Source organism: Pongo pygmaeus, chromosome 5 (genome assembly GCF_028885625.2).
Source record: "Pongo pygmaeus isolate AG05252 chromosome 5, NHGRI_mPonPyg2-v2.0_pri, whole genome shotgun sequence".
Classification (NCBI taxonomy): domain Eukaryota; kingdom Metazoa; phylum Chordata; class Mammalia; order Primates; family Hominidae; genus Pongo; species Pongo pygmaeus.
In genome coordinates this window covers 43,904,276-43,926,642 of record NC_072378.2, presented here as the reverse complement: position 1 = coordinate 43,926,642, position 22,367 = coordinate 43,904,276, and the positions used below count along the sequence as shown (strand labels likewise).

Here is a 22,367-nt window from a genome sequence, read left to right as displayed (position 1 = left end):
TGACAGAGTGGGATTCTGTCTTAAAAGAAAAGGGTGGGGTGCAGTGGCTCAGGCCTGTAATCCCAGCACTTGGAGGCTAAGGTGGGTGGGTCACCTGAGGTCAGAAGTTCAAGACCAGCCTGGTCAACATGGCGAAACCCTGTCTCTACAAAAAATACAAAAATTGGTGGGTGCCTATAATCCCAGCTACTCAGGAGGCTGAGGCAGGAGAATCACTTGAACCCAGGAGGTGGAGGTTGCAGTGAGCTGAGATCGTGCCATTGCACTGGGCAACCAAGAGTGATATATAAATAAAGTAGCTGATAAATATGAAAAACATTCAGCCTCTTGATCAGTTGAAGAAATATAAAATTTAAGAGGTTTTAGGGAATAATACACTGCTGAGAAGATGGTAAGAAGGGCACACACAGTTGAGTACGGTGGTTCACACTTATAATCCCAACACTTTGGGAGGCCAAGATGGGAGGAATGTTTGAACCTAGGAGTTTGAGACCAGCCTGGACAATATAGTGAGACCTCATCTCTACTAAAAATTAAAAAAATTAGCCAGGCATGGTGGTGCGCGCCAGTAGTCCCACCTACTTGGGAGGCTGAGGCTGTAGGATCACTTGAAACCAGGAGTTTGAGACCAGCCTGGTCGACATAACACTTCTACAACATCTCTACAAAAATTTTAAAAAGTATCCAGGCGTGGTGGTGCCCACCTGTAGTCCTGGCTACTCAGGAGGCTAAGGCAGGAGGATCCCTTGAGCTCAAGAGTTTGAGGTTACAGTGAGCGATGATTTTGCCACTGCGCACTCCAACGTAGGTGACAGAATGAGACGCTGTCTCTTTAAAAGATGAAAATAAAATGTAGCCAAAATGGTTATTTCTGAGTGGAGGCAGCCACGTCAACCTGTTTTATGTCTTTGTTACAGGAAATTCCTGTTAATGATGGAATAGAGCTATTGCAGATGGTTCTGAACTTTGATACCAAGGATCCCCTCATTCTGTCCTGCGTCCTTACTAATGTCTCTGCACTCTTTCCATTTGTCACCTACAGACCAGAGTTCCTGCCCCAGGTCTTCTCTAAGGTATAAAGCCCATCTCCTTTGTAAATTTTATTTTAACATTTCTAAGTTAATTTTTATTTATTTTATTTTTTGGAGACAGGATCTTGCTACATTGCCCAGGCTGGACTCAAATTACTAGTCTCAAGGGATCCTCACACCTCACCCTTCTGAGTAGCTGAGACTACAAGCATGCACAACCGTGCCTGGCCTAGGCTAATTATTTTTAAAATTATGTGAGGCAAACCAATAAACACAGCTATTTATTCATTTATTAAATATCTACTCCGTACTTATTGTGGATCAGGTACCATGCTAGTGCCTCACTCTTTAGGAACATTCTGGGAAGAAAGGCACAAAAACAGTTAATGTTACCTATATGGCACTGCAATGAAGACTTGTATAAAAGAGAGTATTAGAGTGTGCTGTCGGGCAGGGAGGGGATTTATGAGAGGAAGGAACACTTTCCAGGTTTCCAGTTCAGTTGACTAGGTGGGTGATAGAGCCACTCCCTGAGTCAGAATACCAGATCACGAAGGAGAACAAGAGTAAAGAAGAGAAAGCAGTGAGTATTTTGGAATACTGTGTTTGAAGAATACGTAGAAGATCTTTATGGAGACATCTCACAATAAATTGGCTATTTGAGGTTGAAGATCTAGACTCTAGAAAGTAACAAGATAAAATTAAAGCATCATCATCATAGAAGTCCCACGACTAAAAGTGAAGTCTTACTGAAGTGATTATATATGTAGAGTTAGGAGATATGTGAGTCAAGCGAGGAACGTAGTGAATCACCATCATTGGAGGAGTGGAGAAAAAAATGAGAAGCCCCCACAGAAGGAAAAAGAGCCAGAGAAATGAAGAAGATGTTGTGTCATAAGACCAGTAGGACTTGGCTCATTTGTTGCAAATTCTTTGAGTTGGAGAATGTCCAGTGAGTTTCTTGACTACACCCTTGTCTGAGTTTAATTCCATAATAGTGGCCAAGGAAGCAGCCATATTTCATTGGAATGAGGAGTAAATGGGAAATAATGAAATGGAATCGAGGGGATAGATCATACAACTTTTGATAAAAAGAAGAGAGAGGCGTTTCCATAGCCAAGTGCTTGGGTGATGGCATGAATTGTTCTGGGACCCTATTGTAAAATGTTTTGATGGTAACATTGTGACTCCGATGACTCTTGTAGAGGTTATCTGAGAAAATGGACAATATGAATAACTCATGCCTGTAGTCCCAGCTACTCAGAAGCCTAAAGCAGGAAAATCAGTTGAGCCCAGGAATTCAAGTCTAGTCTGGGCAACATAGCAAGATCTCATCTCTAAAACAAATAAACAAACAAACATGAGTGACCTTTTTTCCTCCTCTCCCTTAGCTATTTTCATCTGTCACTTTTGAAACTGTTGAAGAAAGTAAGGTAAGACCATTAATTAAACCAATAGATTCTAACTTCTTGAGTACAAATGTATGAATACCTGATACTCAGTTTATATTTTTATATAAATGGGAGGGGGTAGTAAAGGCGGTAGATTATCATATATGTTGTTTTGCCTTAGAGACACTATAGGGCACACAGGAAACATGGATTCTTGGTGGCTATGTTACTCCATTATACTCTTAGGGTTGTGAAAAATCATTGTGAATTTGCCCCTGACTGAGACATTTACATGAGTCTATGCAGCACCTATATATTATATTAAAAGCAGCTCCGAGTTTGTTGAACGTCTCTTTTCAGGCCCCCAGAACCCGGGCGGTGAGGAATGTGAGGAGGCACGCTTGTTCCTCCATCATCAAGATGTGTCGTGACTACCCCCAGCTTGTGCTGGTAAGCTGCTGGACCCTGGCTGAAGTAGCCAAGTTTGGTTACATTTGTGTGTAAATCCAGCTTTCAGTGTACCTCACATAAAGAAAAAACTAGAAACTGTAGTTTTGCATCATATAAGCATCCTTGGCTGGGCATGGTGGCTCACACCTGTAATCCCAACACTTTGGGAGACTGAGGTGGGTAGATCACCTGAAGCCAGGAGTTCGGGACCAGCCTGGACAACATGGTGAAATCCCGTCTCTACTAAAAGTACAAAAAATTAGCTGGGCATGGTGGTGCATGCCTGTTATCCCAGCTACTCAGGAGGCTGAGGCAGGAGAATCACTTGAACTCAGGAGGCGGAGGTTGCAGTAAGCCAAGATTGCGCCATTGCTCCAGCCTGGGCAACGAGTGAAACTCCATCTCAAAAATAAATTAAATAAATAAATAAATAAATAAACATTCTTGAATTGGTGTTTTCTTAGTATACTTAGTAGTATAGTTAGAAATGTGATGGCAAATGTAATCTCTCTTCAAAATACAAATAGTTCTCTGCCATATAGATTACTAAGTTTACCCCTATAATTCTACAACTCTTTACTATGTGATGATCTTAATTACTATTGCCAAATGATGTGCCTGATATTGAGAAAAGGAGATGCAAATCACAACCCTTTTCGGGGCATGGGGTTATAAGAAATTTAACATTACTCCAGATTACAAATTATCTAGAAATTTCTTCTCTGAATGCACAGCAGTTATCTCCATATAGATATAGATCTAGATCTAGATCTAGATAGATACAGATATAGATCTAGATATCTATATCTAGATAGATAGATATATATAGATATGTAGATATAGATATACAGATATAGATATGTAGATATATAGATATAGATATATAAAACATATATAACATATATATAAACATATATATAAACAGATATTTAAATATATATATATATAAAACAAGCTGATCTTTTCACAGTTGTAGTATGGGAAAGTGCAGTTATCCAAATACTCAAGACAAGACTACCTTCTGCCTAAATTGCCTTGCTTATTTAGGCAAAATAAAGACATATAACAGAATTACCAAATAATAACCTTATAGGCCTGACTTTCCTGGGACTGCTTTGGTTTTCTTCTTTCTTCCTTGAGTGAGCCACCTGTCCTTGAAAATCAGACCTTACTACCTCTGGCTTTTTTTCTTTTTGATCTGTAGCCCAATTTTGACATGCTTTATAACCATGTGAAGCAGCTCCTCTCCAATGAGCTACTCCTGACACAAATGGAGAAATGTGCCCTCATGGAAGCCCTGGTTCTCATTAGCAACCAATTTAAGAACTACGAGCGTCAGAAGGTGTTCCTAGAGGAGCTGATGGCACCAGTGGCCAGCATCTGGCTTTCTCAAGACATGCACAGGTAAAGGAGATCCTTGCCCTCACTCTTACTATACTCAAGCACCCATTTTGGTTTAAGAGCTAGGCCCAGGGTGGGGTAGGGGTTAAGGATATTGAAGTGTGATGGCATTATCCATGATATCTGAAGTTCTCTAAAAGCAGTCTTTTGTAATTTAATCTCTGGTTCAATTAGATTGTGGGTGGGGAGGGCACAGACTGAGACTCCTGTGGTGTCTGCATTGCAGCACCAGCACATTTAGAGAAATGAGAACAGCTAGGAAGGGCCATACAACCACACAGACACTTATCTGTGCTCACACAGTAGAGAAATTATTTTCTTTATATTTTGAAGATTATATTCTTTTTTAATTCTTAAATTGTTACTAATAATATTTGAGAGTGGGAAGGGAAATTTAAACCTTCAAATGACAGCTGACAATTAGTATGATTATACTCCTCTCACTATAAAAACTGCTCTTAAGGGCCAAATAATGATAGCCTGTTAACTCCTGTGGAAGAAACTGTCCTTGTTTAAAATCATGATATAACTTGTTTTTCCCCCTCCAACCTTCAGAGTGCTGTCAGATGTTGATGCTTTCATTGCATATGTGGGTACAGATCAGAAGAGCTGTGACCCAGGCCTGGAGGATCCCTGTGGCTTAAACCGTGCACGAGTAAGACTTTCCTGGGAATGGGAAGTGGCATTGGCCATGGGTAGGAGTAGGGTGTTGTCTTTTGTCAAGTTTCTCATAGATTTGTTTTTTCTATACTGGTGAGAAACGTGGGAGTCTCCACTTCCCTAAGCTTCTCCTTTCTTTTCTTCTTTAGTCTTGAATTCTTGAGTTAGTTCCCACAGCAGAGCAGATGGTCTTTTCTATGAAGTCATTATTTTGGCTTTAAGGATCTCTAAATAGCTCTGAAGACTGAAGGTCTAATGAGGAAGTAGGTCAGAACTTGGTCAGCAGGGTGAGTCCTCCCTGCCATTGCTCTCTGGCATGTAAAGTCTTAAGTGATGGCTTAACTTGCAAACCTGAGATTTTTCAGTGCTTTGCTATTTAAATAAGCATTGTTCCTGGCTGCATTATGGCACAAGTCCCATTAATTAACCTGGCAAGTAGTAGGTTGATTCAGAGTACCGTGAGGGGGGATTAGGACACTAGCTGTCAAGGCCCAATAAGGGTCAACTCAAAGAAGATGAAATGATGGCATTTTAAACACTTTGTTTTGGATCATATCTAAGCCACCTTCTCCTCAGGGTCCTGTGGGTGGGTCACTGCAGCTCCTAGAAAGACAGCTTACTGCAAGGGAAGTTTCCAGAGCCTACCACTGGCCCTGAAAATGGCAGTGAGAGGATCCCTCTTGGACTTCACCTTAAAGGAAGGGATGGGGGATTGCCGGGGAGCAGAGGATTATTTCATTCTCTCTGGCTTCTGTGTCACTTTTGCCAGAACCTTGAATATATCTAACAGTACTTTGTCTTTTTTTTTTCCTTTTTATATTTATCTGTCATTCTTATTTTTCTATAGATGAGCTTTTGTGTATACAGCATTCTGGGTGTTGTGAAACGAACTTGCTGGCCCACTGACATAGAAGAGGCCAAAGCTGGGGGATTTGTGGTGGGTTATACATCCAGTGGAAATCCAATCTTCCGTAACCCCTGCACAGAGCAGATTCTGAAACTTCTTGACAATTTGCTTGCGCTTATAAGGTGAGTCAGAATAATGGCTTTTCTCTGTTGTTTTTTACTTTACCTTAAAAATTTCAAAAGTTTAGTCTGTTTATATGTCTTCATATCTTAGCGGTATTAATGAGAGATTGATTTAAGTCTTATTTCTTTCTAGAGGGTGTCTCAGTTTTAAAAAAAATAACATCAGCTCTCACTTGCATAAATCTTAATTTCCGTGTGAACCCAAGGGGATAATCCCAAAAGGGCTTTGCCCATTTTGAGCCTCCTCTTTGTTGTTCTTCCATTTCTTTATACTTCATCCCTATTTTTACTTGTAAGTTTTATTTGGTCTGAATTTTTTAGTAAAGGAATTGCTCACTGGGAGCAGGGCAGTTGCCTTCTATAATGGTGCTTCTCTGGGTGGTATTCATATGAGCTAATCTGAATTTATCAATACTGAGTCTGAGCTCAGATGAACCAAACAACTGCTGGCTGAACATGCTAAACAAAGGAATTATAAATTTTTCATCTGAGTTTGCTAGGTCCTTGGTTCTCAAAGCTGAGTCCTAAGACCAGTAGCATTAGCATCACCTGAGAGCTTATTTCAAAGGCAGAATCAAGGCCCCACCCCAGACATACTAAATCAGAATCTGCATTTTAACTAGATGCCCAGTGGTTTATATACACATTAAACATTCAGAATCACTGTTTTAGATCACATGAGTTAATATAGTCAAGTGGAAGTAGGCCAGTATAGGCTTATCAGTTACTAGATAGATATCTGATGACTCAGGGATGCTCTCTAAGTGAAAAGATAGGCTTTTTATATAATTCAGGTATTGGCCAAAGAGTGCCTTTTGTATCTCACAGGATTGTTTTTTGTTCTTGTTTTTTTTTTGAGACAGAGTCTCACTCTGTCACCCAGGCTGGGAGTGCAGTGGCACAATCTTGGCTCACTGCAACCTCCCCCTCACAGGCTTAAGCGATTCTCCTGCCTCAGCCACCCAAGTAGCTGGGACTACAGGTGTGCACCACCACTCCCGGCTAATTTTTGTATTTTTAGTAGAGACAGGGCTTCGCCATGTTAGCCAGGCTGGTCTCGAACTCCTGGCCTCAAGTGATCAGTCCACCTCGGCCTCCCAAAGTGCTGGGACTCCAGGAGTGAGCCACCACACCTGGCCTCTCACAGGATTTTTAAATTACATTGTTAGAGCTCTGTTTTAGTACTTTTTGGCCCCTTCTCCAGGGAGTAAAAGCAGTCTCAACTGGGCAAACCAAATTATTCATGTCTCAGTGAAACTCTCCTGGGAATAGACACCCAAGACCTGAAGCCTAAGAACCAAAGATTTTAAGTTAATGTTGACAAATTGGAGGGCTGGAGTGTCTGATAAAGTTGTCATTGTGGACATGTCTGTGGAAATAGACAATATTTTGGCCGGGTGCAGTGGCTCACACCTGTAATCCTAGCACTTTGGGAGGCCAAGGTGGGTCGATCACTTGAGGTCAGGAGTTTGAGACCAGCCTGGCCAACATGATGAAACCCCATCTCTACTAAAAATACAAAAATTAGCTGGGCATGGTGATACATGCCTGTAATCCCAGCTACTCGAGAGGCTGAGGGAGGAGAATTGCTTGAACCCGGGAGGCGGAGATTGCAGTGAGCTAAGATCACGCCACTGCACTCCAGCCTGGGCGACAGAGTGAGACTTCCATCTCAAAATAAATAAATAAATAAATAATAATATTTTCTTTTGATTTCAAAAGGAGGAAAGAGGTCTCTGAAAAGAAGTAGGACTTGTACTGAGAGGGTTAAACATTCAGTCAAGGAAAGGCTTATTTCCATCATGATGTTTTTATTAATAGAGATGGGGTTTTGCCATATTGCCCAGGCTGGTCTCGGACAGCTGAGCCTGCCTCAGTCTCCCAGAGTGCTAGGATTACAAGTGTGAGCCACCACACCTAGCCCCATAGTGATGTTTTTTAAAACCACAAGGTTCTTCTGCAGCTAGAGAAATGTGAAAGTGATGGAGATCATAGGGCAAGAAGCTAATCAACTAGGCCTTTTTAGGCCTGTGGCCAGAATCTATGTGGCCAACCCAGACGTGGAAACAGGGTTCATTTCTGGTTGGGTCTAGAGGCCACAAGACAACAGTATGGTTATCATTTTTTATATAATTTTCTTTTTTTAAAAAAGTATAATCTCTTTTCAGTTTCTGGTCACCTTCCTATCAGTCAGTAGAGCAAGATTCTCATGTGTTCACTATGTCTTTCTCCAGTTTTTTCCTCTGTAAATTTACTACTCCTATTTTCTATAGAAAGACAATGGAAAATGTATAATTGCTGTCGGTAGATAAGTAGGTCTTGAATTTATTTTGTAAACAAGACCTGTTCTGTCTATCTTTTCATTTAGGAGGCTAACAGCAGAGTCAGCTTGACTTTAAGGACTCTATTTTCTTAGTCTTCAGATAGTTATCATTTTGATATTTTTCTAAGAGTTCAGTGCTTTTAGAGAATTCCAAAAATCAATCAAAAGGCATTTTGAAAAATGCCTAGCATGTAATGATTGAGTTGATTGCTTGAATAGTGTGTAGCTGAAGCTATTAGAGTTTTGCTTTTTTAGTAAATTTTATTGGCTGGGCACGGTGGCTCACACCTGTAATCCCAGCACTGTGGGAGGCCAAGGCGCATGGATCACTTAAGGTCGGGAGTTCGAGACCAGCCCAATAAACATGGTGAAACCCCATCTCTACTAAAAATACAAAAATTAGCCGGGCATGGTGGCAGGCGCCTGTAATCCCAGCTACTCGGGAGGCTGAGGCAGGAGAATTGCTTGAACCCGGGAGGCAGAGGTTGCAGTGAGCCAAGATCACAGGGAAGAGTCTTCCCTGTCCCTGGGCAACAGGGAAGACTCCGTCTCAAAAAAGAAAAAAAAATTAAATAAATTTTATCTTGAAGTGTAACATTTATGTAGAAAAGGGTATAACTTGTGAGTGTGTGTAGATGAATTTTCACAAAGTGGACACATTCATGTAATCAGCACTCAGATCAAGAAGCAACTTTACCCAATACCTCCTTTCAGTAATTACCTGCTCCTCAAAGATAACTACTATTCTGATTTGTATTTATTTATTTATTTATTTACTTACTTACTTTTGAGGCAGGGTCTTATTCTGTCACCCAGGTTGGGGTGCAGTGTTGCGATCACGGCTCACTACAGCCTCGACCTCATGGCCTCAAGCAGTCCTCCCACCTCAGCCTCCTGAGTAGCTAGGACTACAGCCGTCAGCAGCCATGCCCAGCTAATTTTTAACTTTTTGGTAGAGACAGGTTCTCTCTATGTTGCCGAGGCTAGTCTTGAACTCATGGGCTCAAGAGATACTCCCATCTCAACCTCCTAAAGTGCTGGGATAACAAATGTGAGCCACCTCACCTGGCCCACTATTCTGACTTTTAACATTTTGTCCAGGTTTTTGAACTTTATGAAAATGAAATCAGAAGTATGCACCTTTTGGTGTCTGCCTTCCTTTCGCTCAATATTTTGTTTCTGAGGATCATCCATGTTACTGCATGCATGTACTTGTGTTTTTTTTTTGTTCTCCTTGCTTGTATGATATTTCATTGTGTGAATATACTGTAACTATTCAGCCTTGGTGGACTTTTGGGTGATATTTTAATATTACAAATCATGCTGCTGTTGACATTCTTATGTCAAATACGTTTTGGTGAACATATATACATAATTTCTGTTGGATACACACATAGGAGTAGAATTCCTAGCTTATAAGAAAAGTGTATTTTCTGTTTTTATAGATGCAACCTGTTTTTTAAAGTGATTATACTAATTTATATTCCCACCAGTTATATGCTGGAGTTGGGAGTTTTAAATTACTATTTTTGGCTGGGCACAGTGGCTCATGCCTGTAATCCAAGCACTTTGGGAGGCTGAAGCAGGTGAATCACTTGAGGTCATGAGTTTGAGACCAGCCTGGCCAACATGGTGAAACCCCGTCTCTACTCAAAATACCAACAACAACAACAGAAAAATTAGCTGGGCATGGTGGCAGGTGCCTGTAATCCCAGCTACTCAGGAGGCTGAGGTAGGAGAATCGCTTGAACTTGGGAGGCGGAGGTTGCAGTGAGCTGAGATCATGCTACCATACTCCAGCCTGGGCAACAGGGTAAGACTCCATCTCAAAAAAAAAAAAATTGAAAAATAAATAAATTACTATTTTTTTAGTAGAGGAAAGTTTGCTTTCCTTAAGAATGTGGCAAGGTATTCATAGCACCTCCTGCGTCAAATAATCTGATAATAGAAGGTGTTGAAGCTGTGCTTTCCAGCATGGAAGCCACTAGCCACATGAAACTATTGAGCACTTGAAGTATTACTAGTCAAGTGTTACTGTACTTTCAGAATTGGTCTGGTAGGCTTTCCAGTTTTCGCTGGAAAGCTCCTTAGAAAAAAAAAAAATTAAAAAATAAAAATGACTAGCCTGAATTGAGATGAACTGTAAGTATAAAATACACACTAGATTTCTAAAATCGGCCAGGTGCAGTGGCTCATGCCTGTAATCCTAGCACTTTGGGAGGCTAAGGCCTTAGGCAGATCACTTGAGGTCAAGAGTTCAAGACCAGTGTGGCCAACATGGTGAAACCCCATCTCTACTAAAAATACAGAAATTAGCCAGGTGTGGTGGTGTGCATGCTTGTAATCCCAGCTACTCAAAAGGTTGATGCAGGAGAATCACTTGAACCCAGGAGATGGAGGTTGCAGTGAGCTAAGATTGCGCCACTGCACTCCAGCCTGGGAGAAAGAATGAGACTCTATCTCAAAAAAGAAAAAAAGTATTGGATTACTACAGTACTTACAAAATGAAGTACTGATAATTACTACACTGTGGATAAACCTGCAAAACATTATGCTAAGTGAAAGAAGCCAGACACAAAAAGGCCATATATTGTATGATTTCATTTTTATGAAATATCTAGAGTAGTGTAAATCCATAGAGACAGAAAGTACATTGGCGATTGCCTTAGGTTGGAGAGGAGAAGAAAGTGTAGATCAACTGCTACTGCTTAATGGGCCTGGCAGTTATTTTGGGGGCAATGGAAACATTTTGGAACCAGGTAGAGGTTATTTATGCAACCCTTTGAAAGTATTAAATACCACTGAATTGTGAACTTTAAAATGGTTAGGTTTTGGTGGGGATTTTTTTGTTAGTTTTTTAAAGTTTTGTGGGTACACAGTACATACATATATTTATGGGGTACATAAGATGTTTTGACACAGGCATGCAATGCATAATAATCACATCAATTAAAATGGGGTATCCATCCCCTCAAGCATTTATCCTTTGTGTTACAAACAATCCAGTTATAGTCAACTGCAGTTAAACTTTTTAAATGTACAATCAAAATTATTATTGACTATAGTCACCCTATTGTGCTAGGAAATACTAGATCTTATTCATTCTTTCTGGGTTTTTTGTACCCATTAACCATCCCTACCTTACCCCTAACCCACCACTACCCTCCCCAGCCCCTCTGCTAACCATCCTTACACTCTCTATGTCCATGAGTTGAATTGTTTTAATTTTTAGATTCCATAAAGAGTGAGAACATGTGATGTGTCTTTCTGTGCCTGGCTTATTTCACTTAGCATAATGACCTCCAGTGCCATCCATATTGTTGCAAATGACAAGATCTCTTTTTTTTTTTTTTTTTTATGGCTGAATAGTACTCCTAAAGTGGTTAGTTTTATGTTATGTGAATTATGCCTCAATTTTTTAAAATTTTAATAAAAATAAAGCTGGTTCTTTGAAAATACCAGTGATAACATCAGTAAATTCAAAAGCTTAAGAAAAATGGGGCTGGGCATGTTGGCTCATGCCTGTAATCTCAGCACTTTGGGAGGCCACAGCAGGAACATTGTTGGGAGACCAGCCTGGGCAACATAGCAAGACCCCATCTCGATTTTTTAATTTATTTTTTTTGAAACAGAGTGTCACTCTTGTTGCCCAGGCTGGCATGCAAAGGCATGATCTCAGCTCACTTCAACCTCTACCTCCCAGGTTCAAGCGCTTCTCCTGTCTCAGCCTCCTGAGTAGCTGGGATTACAGGCGTGTGCCACCATGCCTGGCTAATTTTATTTATTTATTTTGAGATGGAGTCGCGCTCTGTCGCCCAGGCTGGAGTGCAGTGGCGCCATCTCGGCTCACTGCAAGCTCCGCCTCCCGGGTTCACACCATTCTCCTGCCTCAGCCTCCCAAGTAGCTGGGACTACAGGCGCCCGCCACCTCGCCCAGCTAATTTTTTGTAATTTTAGTAGAGATGGGGTTTCACCATGTTAGCCAGGATGGTCTCGATCTCCTGACCTCGTGATCCGCCCAGCCTGGCTAATTTTGTATCTTCAGTAGAGACAGGGTTTCACCATGTTTGCCAGCCTGGTCTTGAACTCCTGACCTCAGGTGATCCCCCCTCCTTGGCCTCTCAAAGTACTGGGGTTACAGGCGTGCGCCACCCTGCCCAGCTAATTTTGTATCGTCAGTAGAGACAGGGTTTCATCATGTTGGCCAGGCTGGTTCTCAAACTCCTGATCTCAGGTGATCCGCCCGTCTTGGCCTCCCCAAGTGTTGAGATTATAGGCGTGAGCCACTGTGCCCAGCCCTGTATTCTATTTTTAAAAATAAAATATTTAAAAATGGATAATTTCCAGGGAAATGTAACTTATTCTAACTCAACAAGATAGAAAACCTAAAGAGATATAAACTTCATATTAATTATATTGGTAGTAGTTAAATTAGACCAAAAAACTCCAGGTCTAAATGATTTTACATGGGAGTTCTCCCAGACCTTCAAGGATCAGATAATTTATCTCTTAGACAAACTATTCCCAAGAATAGAAAAATGTAGCTTCTTCTCCGAGAAAACACCAAATGGCGGATGACGCCGGTGCAGCGGCGGGGGGCCGGAGGCCCTGGTGGCCCTGGGATGGGGAACCGCGGTGGCTTCCACGGAGGTTTTGGCAGTGGCATCCGGGGCCGGGGTTGTGGCCATGGACGGGGCCGGGGCCAAGGCCGTGGAGCTCGTGGAGGCAAGGCCAAGGATAAGGAGTGGATGCCCATCACCAAGCTGGGCCACTTGGTCAAGGACATGAAGATCAAGTCCCTGGAGGAGATCTATCTCTTCTCCCTGCCCATTAAGGAATCAGAGATCATTGACTTTTTCCTGGGGGCCTCTCTCAAGGATGAGGTTTTGAAGATTATGCCAGTGCAGAAGCAGACCTGTGCTGGCCAGCACACCAGGTTCAAGGCGTTTGTTGCTATCAGGGACTACAATGGCCACGTCGGTCTGGGTGTTAAGTGCTCCAGGGAGGTGGCCACCGCCATCCGTGGGGCCATCATCCTGGCTAAGCTCTCCATTGTCCCTGTGCGCAGAGGCTACTGGGGGAACAAGATCGGCAAGCCCCACACCATCCCTTGCAAGGTGACAGGCCGCTGTGGCTCTGTGCTGGTGCGCCTCATCCCTGCAACCAGGGGCACTGGCATCGTCTCTGCACCTGTGCCCAAGAAACTGCTCATGATGGCTGGTATCAATGACTGCTACACCTCAGCCCGGGGCTGCACTGCCACCCTGGGCAACTTCGCCAAGGCCACCTTTGATGCCATTTCTAAGACCTACAGCTGCCTGACCCCCGACCTCTGGAAGGAGACTGTATTTATTTACCAAGTCTCCCTATCAGGAATTCACTGACCACCTTGTCAAGACCCACACCAGAGTCTCCGTGCAGCAGACCCAGGCTCTAGCTGTGGCTACAACATAGGGTTTTTATACAAGAAAAATAAAGTGAATTAAGCGTGAAAAAAAAAAGAAAGAAAAATGTAGTGCTCCATAACTCATTTTATGAGGCTTATTTATTTTGATACCAAAACCAAACATTAACAGTACCAAAGAGGAAAATTATAGACCTAAATCACTTGTAAACATAGAGACAAAAATCCCAAATCAAAAGCAATATGGAGCTAGTAATAAGTGTTTTTAATATAACCACATTTCTATTGTTATATCTCAAAATACTACTAGTAATTCAATATCCAGTATACAATCAGTATTCAAATATCACCAGTGTTTTCCTTTTTTCTGTTTATCCACACAAGGTTTATATATAAGATATCTCTTAGTCACTAAATTAGGCTTAGCGTGGTGCCTCACGCTTGTGATCTCAGCAGTTTGGTAGGCCGAGGCAGACGGATCCTTGAGGCTAAGAGTTTGAGACCAACCTGGCCAACATGACAAAACCCCATCTCTACTAAAAATTAAAAAAAGTAACCAGGTGTGGTGGTACGCACCTGTACTCTCAGCTACTTGGGAGGCTGAGGCACAAGAATCACTTGAACCCAGCAGGCGGAGGTTGTAGTGAGCTGAGATCACCCCATTGTACTCTAGCCTGAGTGACAGAGCAAATCTCTGTTTCCAAAAAAAAAAGATGTCTCTTAGGCTCTAAATTTATAAGTTCCTTGCCTTTTTTTTTTTTTTTTTTTTTGAGACAGTCTTGCTCTGTCGTCCATGCTGGAGTGCACTGGTGCTATCTCAGCTCACTGCACCCTGCGCCTCCCGGGATCAAGCGATTCTCCTGCCTCAGCCTCTCGAGTAGCTGGGATTACAGGTGTGCGCCACCAAGCCTGGCTATTTTGTATTTTTAGTAGATACAGGGTTTTGCCATGTTACCCAGGCTGGTCTCGAACTCCTGGGCTCAACTGATCCACCTGCCTCAGCCTCCCAAAGTGCTGGGAATACAGCCGTGAGCCACCATGCCTGGCCCTCTTTTTCTTTTCAATTTATTTGTTGAAAAAGGTAGACTTGTATTTCCAGAGTTTCCCCTGGTGAAATTTTGATGATTGCATCTCTGGAGTATTGTTTGATCTAGTCTACTTTCCGTTATTTTGTTATTTTGTTATATGTGAATATGTCTAGAGGACATATGGCACTCTGCAGCCTGAGGACCAAATGCAAGTCTCCACATGTTTGTAAGTAAACTTTTATTGGAACACACCGTGGCCATTCATTTACCTACTGTTTATGGCTGCTATTGTGCTTCAATGCAGAGTTGAGTTGTCGAGGGCAGACACCATATTGCTGGCCAAGCTTAAAACATGTACTAATGTGACCTCTGATCTAGAAAACTGACCTCATACCAGTTCAGTTTTTTAGCAGATAATCCTTTTAGATGATGGGTTCAACACAATAGTAAAGGTGCCTTTAAAAGACTCCCAGGTATGTATTACAGGTTGATTTACGACAGAAGTAATGAAAGTTAGTGAGAAAAAGATGGCTGGGAATAGTGGCTCATGCCTATAATTTCAGCACTTTAGGAGGCCAGGGCAGGAGGATCTCTTGGGGCCAGGAGTTTGAGACCAGCCTGGGCAACACAGAGAGACCCTTTCTCTACTAAAAAAAAAAAAGTGTTAATTATTCACGTGTGGTGGTGCACACTTATAGTCCCAGCTACTCGGGAGCCTGAGGTGGAAGGGCCACTTGAGCCCAGGAGTTTGAGGCTGCAGTGAACTATGATCACACCACTGCAATCCAGCCTGGGCAGTAGAGTGAGACCCTGTCTCTTTAAAAAACAAAACAAAAATCAATTATTCAATGCTGGGACAGTTGGCTTTCTATGCAGAGTTGAGTTGTCGAGGACAGACACCATATTGTCTGTTTCACCGTGTTAGAAAAAACAATTAGATTCCTACCAGCCACCACACACACAAAAAATTTTCAGGTGTTTTAAAACCCAAAAAGTAAAGCTTCTTTTTTTTTTTTTTTTGAGATAGAGTCTCACTCTGTCGTCCAGGCTGGAGTGCAGTGGCGCGACCTTGGCTCACTGCAACCTCTGCCTCCCGGGTTCAAGCGATTCTCCTGCCTCAGCCTCCTGAGTAGCTGGGATTTACAGGCATGTGCCAACATGCCTGGCTAATTTCTGTATTTTTAGTAGAGACGGTTTCACTATGTTGGCCAGGGACTGGTCTTGAACTTCTGACCTCGTGATCCACCCACCTCGGCTTCCCAAAGTGCTGGGATTACAGGCATAAGCCACCGCGTCTGGCCAAAGTAAAACTTCTGGATCATATTTACAGCATGAGGTTAGTGAATGACTTTTTTTTTTTTCTTGAGATGGAGTCTCACTCTGTTGCCCAGGCTGGAGTGCAGTGGCGCAATCTCGGCTCACCGCAATTTCCGCCTCCTGGGTTCAAGCGATTCTTATGCCTTGACCTCCCAAGTAGCTGGGATTATAGGCATGCACCACCACGCCCGGCTAATTTTTATATTTTTAGTAGAGACAGGGTTTCACTGTGTTGGCCAGGCTGGTCTCAAACTCCTGACCTCAGGTGATCCGTCTGCCTTGGCCTCCTAAAGTGCTGGGATTATAGGCATGAGCCACTGTGCCTGGCCAGGGTAGTGAATGACTTTTTTTTTGAGAGGGAGTCTCGCTCTGTCACCCAAGCTGGAGTGCAGTGGCACAATCTTGGCTCACCTGGGTTCAAGTGATTCTCCTGCCTCAACCTCCGGAGAAGCTGGGATTACAGGCATGCACCGCCATACTCGTCTAATTTTTATATTTTTAGTAGAGACAGGGTTTCACCGTGTTGGCCAGGCTGGTCTTGATCTCCTGGCCTCAGGTGATCCTCTGGCCTTGGCCTCCCAAAGTGCTGGGATTACAGGTGTGAGCCACTGCGTCCGGCCTAGAATGACTTTTTTTTTTTTTTTTTGAGTTGGAGTCTCGCTCTGTCACCCAGGCTGGAGTGCAGTGGCACGATTTCAGCTCACTGCAAGCTCCGCCTCCCGGGTTCACGCCATTCTCCCACCTCAGCCTCCCGAGTAGCTGGGACTACAGGCGCCCACCACCATGTCCAGCTAATTTTGCTTTTGTATTTTTAGTAGAGATGGGGTTTCACCGTGTTAGCCAGGATGGTCTCAATCTCCTGATCTCGTGATCCACCACGCCCGGCCTCTAGAATGACTTCTTAAGCACAAAAAGAACAAACTATGGAGGCTTAAACACGGTCTAAAAGATGTTTTCAGTTTGCATCTTCAACCTGTAGCTACCACGCCTGGTACCCACCACCACACCTGGCTAATTTTTATATTTTTAGTAGAGACTGGGTTTTACCATGTTGGCCAGGCTGGTCTCGAACTCCTGACCTCAGATGATCCACCCACCTTGGCCTCCCAAAGTGCTGGGATTACAAGCGTGAGCCACTGGGCCCAGCCATAGAATGACTTCTGTTTTTTGGGGTTTTTTTTGTTGTTGTTTTTTGAGACGGAGTCTCGCTCTGTTGCCCAGGCTAGAGTGCAGTGGTGCAATCTTGGCTCACTGCAAGCTCCACCTCCCAGTTTCACACCATTCTCCTGCCTCAGCCTCCCGAGTAGCTGGGACCACAGGCACCCACCACCACGCCCGGCTAATTTTTTGTATTTTTAGTAGACACAGGGTTTCACCATGTTAGCCAGGATAGTCTCAATCTCATGACCTTGTGATCCACCTGCCTCAGCCTCCCAAAGTGCTGGGATTACAGGCCTGAGCCACCGCGCCTGGCCTTTGGGGGGTTTTTTTGAGATGGAATCTCACTCTGTTGCCCAGGCTGGAGTGCAGCGGTATGATCTCGGCTCACCACAACCTCTGCCTCCTGGGTTCAAGCAATTCTCCTGCCTCAGCCTCCCAAGTAACTGGGATTATACCCATGCACCACCACACTCATCTAATTTTTATATTTTTAGTAGAGACGGGGTTTCACTATATTGGCCAGGCTGGTCTTGAACTCCTGACCTCAGGTAATTCGCCGGCCTCGGCCTCCCAAAGTGCTGGGATTACAGGCATGAGCCACCGAGCCCAGCCTAGAATGACTTAAGCAAGAACAAAAAGAACAAACTATGGAGGTTTAAACATGGTCTAAAAGATGTTTTCAGTTTGCATCTTAAACATGTAGCCATCAGTTTGTTCAGTGGGGTCATTTCTGTGAGTAGGTAAGAGTGCTGTGGACAGCAGGTGCATCAAGTTCACAGTCCTTGCTCCTTACTCAAAGCCCATAATTGCTCAGGTAGGTCATTTTGGTGGGGGACAGCATGTGTTGGGAATTGTGTTCCTCTATCAGGTCCAAACAGCCGTTGCAAGGTCCATGCTCTTGGAATTAAGACAAAACATTGAAAAATGGGGCAAATGACTACCTCCTCTGTGTTCCTACCTGTAAATCCACAGTGTTGCACACATTTCATTCCATATCACTGGTGGTCGAAAAACTACTGGGACCACCTCAGATTTAAAAGAATTTTGCTTTCTAGCTTTGGACTCTGATACTGTCCTGTTGTCTTGGGGTTTAGTTCTCATGTTAATTTATCTTAGGTATTGTATACTAATTATCTGTACAAGTCTGTTCCCTCCTCCAGCGAGCATTCAGATATTTATACCTTCTTTTCTTTCCCCTGCCAGGAGTTGATGGGCAGATCTGTCTGTGTGGAACTGTAGTATCACTGGATTACAAGCGAAACCCACTCTTTCCTTCTGCATCAGATGGAAAAGCTCAGTAGCATTCTTGTTTCTTTCAGGACCCACAATACATTATATGCACCAGAAATGCTAGCCAAAATGGCAGAGCCTTTCACCAAGGCTCTGGATATGCTTGACGCGGAAAAATCTGCTATATTAGGTAAGAAATGTAACCTTTTTTCTCCTAGGTTTATCTTATCCCTAATGGATGTCCCCTTTTTTTGTTGTTTTTTGAGAGTCCATAGTCTCTGTCACCCAGGCTAGAGTGCACTGGTGCAACCATAGCAGGCTCACTGCAGGCTCAAACTCTTGGACTCAAGCAGTCTTCCTGCCTCAGCCTCCTGAGTAGTTGGACTACGGGCAGATCACAACACCAGACGAACTTTAAAATTTTTTTGTAGAGACAAGAGTCTTGCTATGTTGCCCAGGCTGGTCTTGAACTCTTATCCTCAAGCAGTCCTCCCACCATGGCCTTTCAAAGCACTAGAATCCTAGTGATTACAGGCGTTCTTATGGGTTCCTTGAGCAGCTTCAGCCTATCTTGTGCTTCTTCCATCATGTCTTGCACTACCCTTGAGCATCTATTTGTTCAGAAATGAAGAATGTGGAGTTCCTATAAGCTCTATATGAACAAGTATATTTACTTCATTATCTTAGCATACAGAGAAGATGGAAGGCAATTTATTTTTTTCCCCGTTAACCCCTTCTTCAATTTAGCCAGTAGGTTGTGGTGGGTATTATAGCCATTCGATTATAAATAAATCATGGCCTTTAGCCTGAAGGATATTTGTATACTTTCCTGCGTGTGTGTGTGTGTGTGTGTGTGTGTGTTTAGATAGATATCAAAGTTTTTAACGGAATAGATTTTAAGCCATTTCCCAATTGTTACCTTTTTTGTTTTGTTTTGTTTTGTTTTTTTGAGAGAGTCTCACTCTTGTCACCCAGGCTCTGTGTGTGTGTGTGTGTGTGTGTGTGTGTGTGTGTGTGTAGATAGATATCAAAGTTTTTAAAGGAATAGATTTTAAGCCATTTCCCAATTGTTACCTTTTCTGTTTTGTTTTGTTTTGTTTTTTTGAGAGAGTCTCACTCTTGTCACCCAGGCTGTGTGTGTGTGTGTGTGTGTGTGTGTGTGTGTGTTTAGATAGATATCAAAGTTTTTAAAGGAATAGATTTTAAGCCATTTCCCAATTGTTACCTTTTTTGTTTTGTTTTTTTGAGAGTCTCACTCTTGTCACCCAGGCTGGTGTACAGTGGTGCAATCTCGGCTCACTGCAACCTCTACCTCCTGGGTTCAAGTGATTCTCCCACCTCAGCCTGCTGGGACTATAGGCATGCACCATCACACCCGGCTAATTTTTTGTATTTTTAGTAGAGACAGGGTTTCACCATGTTGGCTAGGCTGGTCTCGAACTCATGACCTCAAGTGATCTGCCTGCCTTGGCCTCCCAAAGTGCCGGGATTATAGGCATGAGCCACCACACCTGGCCTTCCAATTGTGACCTTGTTAGGATACTGCTTTAACTCATCTTCCCATTGAAAATAAGCATGAAAATAACTGTGCAGTCATAATTGTGGTATTTGCTGTGAAGGAAAGTGGCAGGGCTCTGAGTGTTTATCGGGAGACCTGACCCAGTCTCGAAGGGAAGTCAGAAGGCTGACTCCCGATGGGGACTTGAAGGATGAGTAGGAACTAGCTAGGTTAGGGGCATGAGGAAATGCTGGGCATTCTGGACAAACAGAATGGCAGGTATAAGATCTGAGGCAAGAGGGAAAGGCCTTGGTATGTCCAGAACATAGAGATGGTTGAATCATGTGGCTGGAGCACAGGGAGCAAGTCTGGGAATGTGAGATGAAGTTAGAGCTAGAGGCATCAGTTGTCTAAACCTTGTTCCCATCTCAGAAGCTTCAGGCTGGCTCACCATCACAGCCCCCATAGTTTGTCTTTGTCATCAGCTATAACCTGTGTCTGAGCCCGGCTGTGGTCAGGCAATCCAAGGGCTGTGATGTTAGCCAAAGGAACGATGTTAATTTGCCTTTCCAGAGCTCATGTCTGTCTGTTTCGGCCTAGATAGTCCTGAATCTTTTCCTTTGACACCATTCCATTTAAGGGTCATGTTGCAGACACCAATAAAAATAGAACTTCCAAGAAATGTATGGCTATTAATATAAAAAGTAGGTGTTGCTTACCACACCCCCCCATGCCATTATTCAAGTTAAGTCAGGAACTCCTGCTATAGAAATAAGTGGCCAACCAGAAATACTAGAATGGACAAACAGTTCCCGCAGATACCTTCTGACTATAAGACTCGAAATGTAAAACCTCTGATTACACTTAAAAATATAGATCTTTTAAGGCAGTTTTTAATACTAAGGTAAGTGGGTTTCATTTTGAGCTGCTACACATCTTAGTGTTTTGTGTAAGATTTTGCTTAAAAAAGGGGTTTCATAACTTAATTGTGGGGGCATCCCCAGAGCTTTATGGAAAAATACTTTTGAGTTGTCACTTTTTTTGGTACAGGTTCCATCTGGGGGAAAAAAAAAAAGCAGATAAAAGAGTACCCGGGTCTAAAGTCCTGGGTCCTTAAGTAGCTTTCACCTTCTCCTACCAAGAGTGCAGCAAATCACATAGCCAACTGCTTTGCAGTACAGCACCAGACATGCACACATCTTCACCCCTGAACAACATCTGCCTGCTGTAGAGTGTTGGCCAATTGAGACTCCTGACAGAGGAGCATCATGTTCTTAACCCGTATTTCCCTGTAGGATTACCTCAACCTCTCTTGGAACTCAATGACTCTCCTGTCTTCAAAACCGTCTTGGAAAGAATGCAGCGTTTCTTCTCTACCCTCTATGAAAACTGGTAAGGAACCAATGCTGCCTCTCCATATTTTCTTCCTCGATATGTATTGTATAGGAATGTCCATGGGTTGGACTTTTCATCTAGTGTACAGGTAAGGTGAGGCAAGAATTTGATAGGAAACTAATCATTCTAGTGTTAAATAGAAGTGAACAGCCTGCTTTCCTGCATTTGCTTTTTTTGTAATTGTCATATGAGCCTCACAGTCCCAGCCTGCTTAATGCCCAATTTGTCTGTGTTTCTAGTGTATAAAATGATGAAACCGAAGTAGAAGCTAAAAGTGGTGGGGATTGCTTAGACCCTACACTGCTTGCCGCATACTTCTCATAGGAGTGGGGTGGCTGGATACTGGTTGTGGGTTGGGGAGGTAACTGGCCCTCATGGGCTTTGGCCTCACTAACCACTACACTAATCAGCCAAGCTAATGAGATCGTCCACTGTAAGTCCACATTAAATAGTAATGAAAGCTACTGCTGATCTTGACCGCCAACATCTGTCTTTAAAAAGATGCTGTATCTATAAGTTCTCTTAAGTAAATACAACTGCTTTTCTGGCTGAAAAATCTTATAGGCTAGAAATGAAATTCATGGGACAGTCAGGGCTGGCAGTAACAGATGTTGGATTTGTCATTTTCAATGCTTTTTTCCCCCCTTTACAGTTTTCATATCCTAGGGAAGGCAGGCCCTTCCATGCAGCAAGACTTCTATACCGTGGAGGACCTTGCTACCCAGCTTCTCAGCTCAGCCTTTGTCAACTTGAACAATATTCCTGACTACCGACTCAGACCCATGCTTCATATCCTTTCAAAAGTCTCTACATAACCCAAAAGGTCAGGAAATTAGAGAGAGAAACAGGTCACAGGAACCAGAGGGAGGAGGCAGAACTGGAAGGAAGAGATGAGGTTATGTATCTAAGTGCATCATGTCATTAAAAACAGTGGCAGATTGCAGGGAAAACATGAAGGCAGTCCAGATGGCCATAAACTTTTCCTTAGGGGTAAATTTTTACCTTCCCCCTTCTCGGAAATATTAAAGATAAAACTTTTTTTTTTTTTT

General features: G+C 43.0%; 2 protein-coding genes and 2 non-coding genes across 5 annotated transcripts in view; 3 read left to right on the top strand and 1 right to left on the bottom strand.

Annotated features, from left to right (window-relative positions):
• Positions 1-22,367, top strand: part of XPO5 (exportin 5) — a 55,114-nt gene that overhangs the window by 24,485 nt on the left and 8,262 nt on the right. Inside the window, exons 15-23 of one of the 2 annotated variants that reach the window (XM_054493245.2) lie at positions 918-1,073; positions 2,423-2,464; positions 2,783-2,872; positions 4,077-4,276; positions 4,829-4,928; positions 5,781-5,962; positions 18,515-18,615; positions 21,219-21,315; positions 21,971-22,107. In XM_054493245.2, coding sequence (XP_054349220.1) covers positions 918-1,073; positions 2,423-2,464; positions 2,783-2,872; positions 4,077-4,276; positions 4,829-4,928; positions 5,781-5,962; positions 18,515-18,615; positions 21,219-21,315; positions 21,971-22,107 — 1,105 coding nt within the window. The remainder of the gene's footprint in view (positions 1-917; positions 1,074-2,422; positions 2,465-2,782; positions 2,873-4,076; positions 4,277-4,828; positions 4,929-5,780; positions 5,963-18,514; positions 18,616-21,218; positions 21,316-21,970; positions 22,108-22,367) is intronic. The other variant, XM_063667040.1, reaches the window with a different exon arrangement.
• LOC129039472 (small ribosomal subunit protein uS5-like) lies at positions 7,429-14,441 on the top strand. The gene has a single exon (XM_063667042.1). The coding sequence runs from the start codon at positions 12,860-12,862 to the stop codon at positions 13,667-13,669; it is 810 nt and encodes a 269-aa protein (XP_063523112.1). The 5' UTR covers positions 7,429-12,859; the 3' UTR covers positions 13,670-14,441.
• Positions 8,259-8,385, bottom strand: LOC129039771 (small Cajal body-specific RNA 15). Its single transcript, XR_008503472.1, has one exon. It is a non-coding gene; the product is annotated as a small Cajal body-specific RNA 15 (non-coding RNA).
• LOC129039748 (U7 small nuclear RNA) lies at positions 10,312-10,373 on the top strand. Its single transcript, XR_008503451.1, has one exon. It is a non-coding gene; the product is annotated as a U7 small nuclear RNA (small nuclear RNA).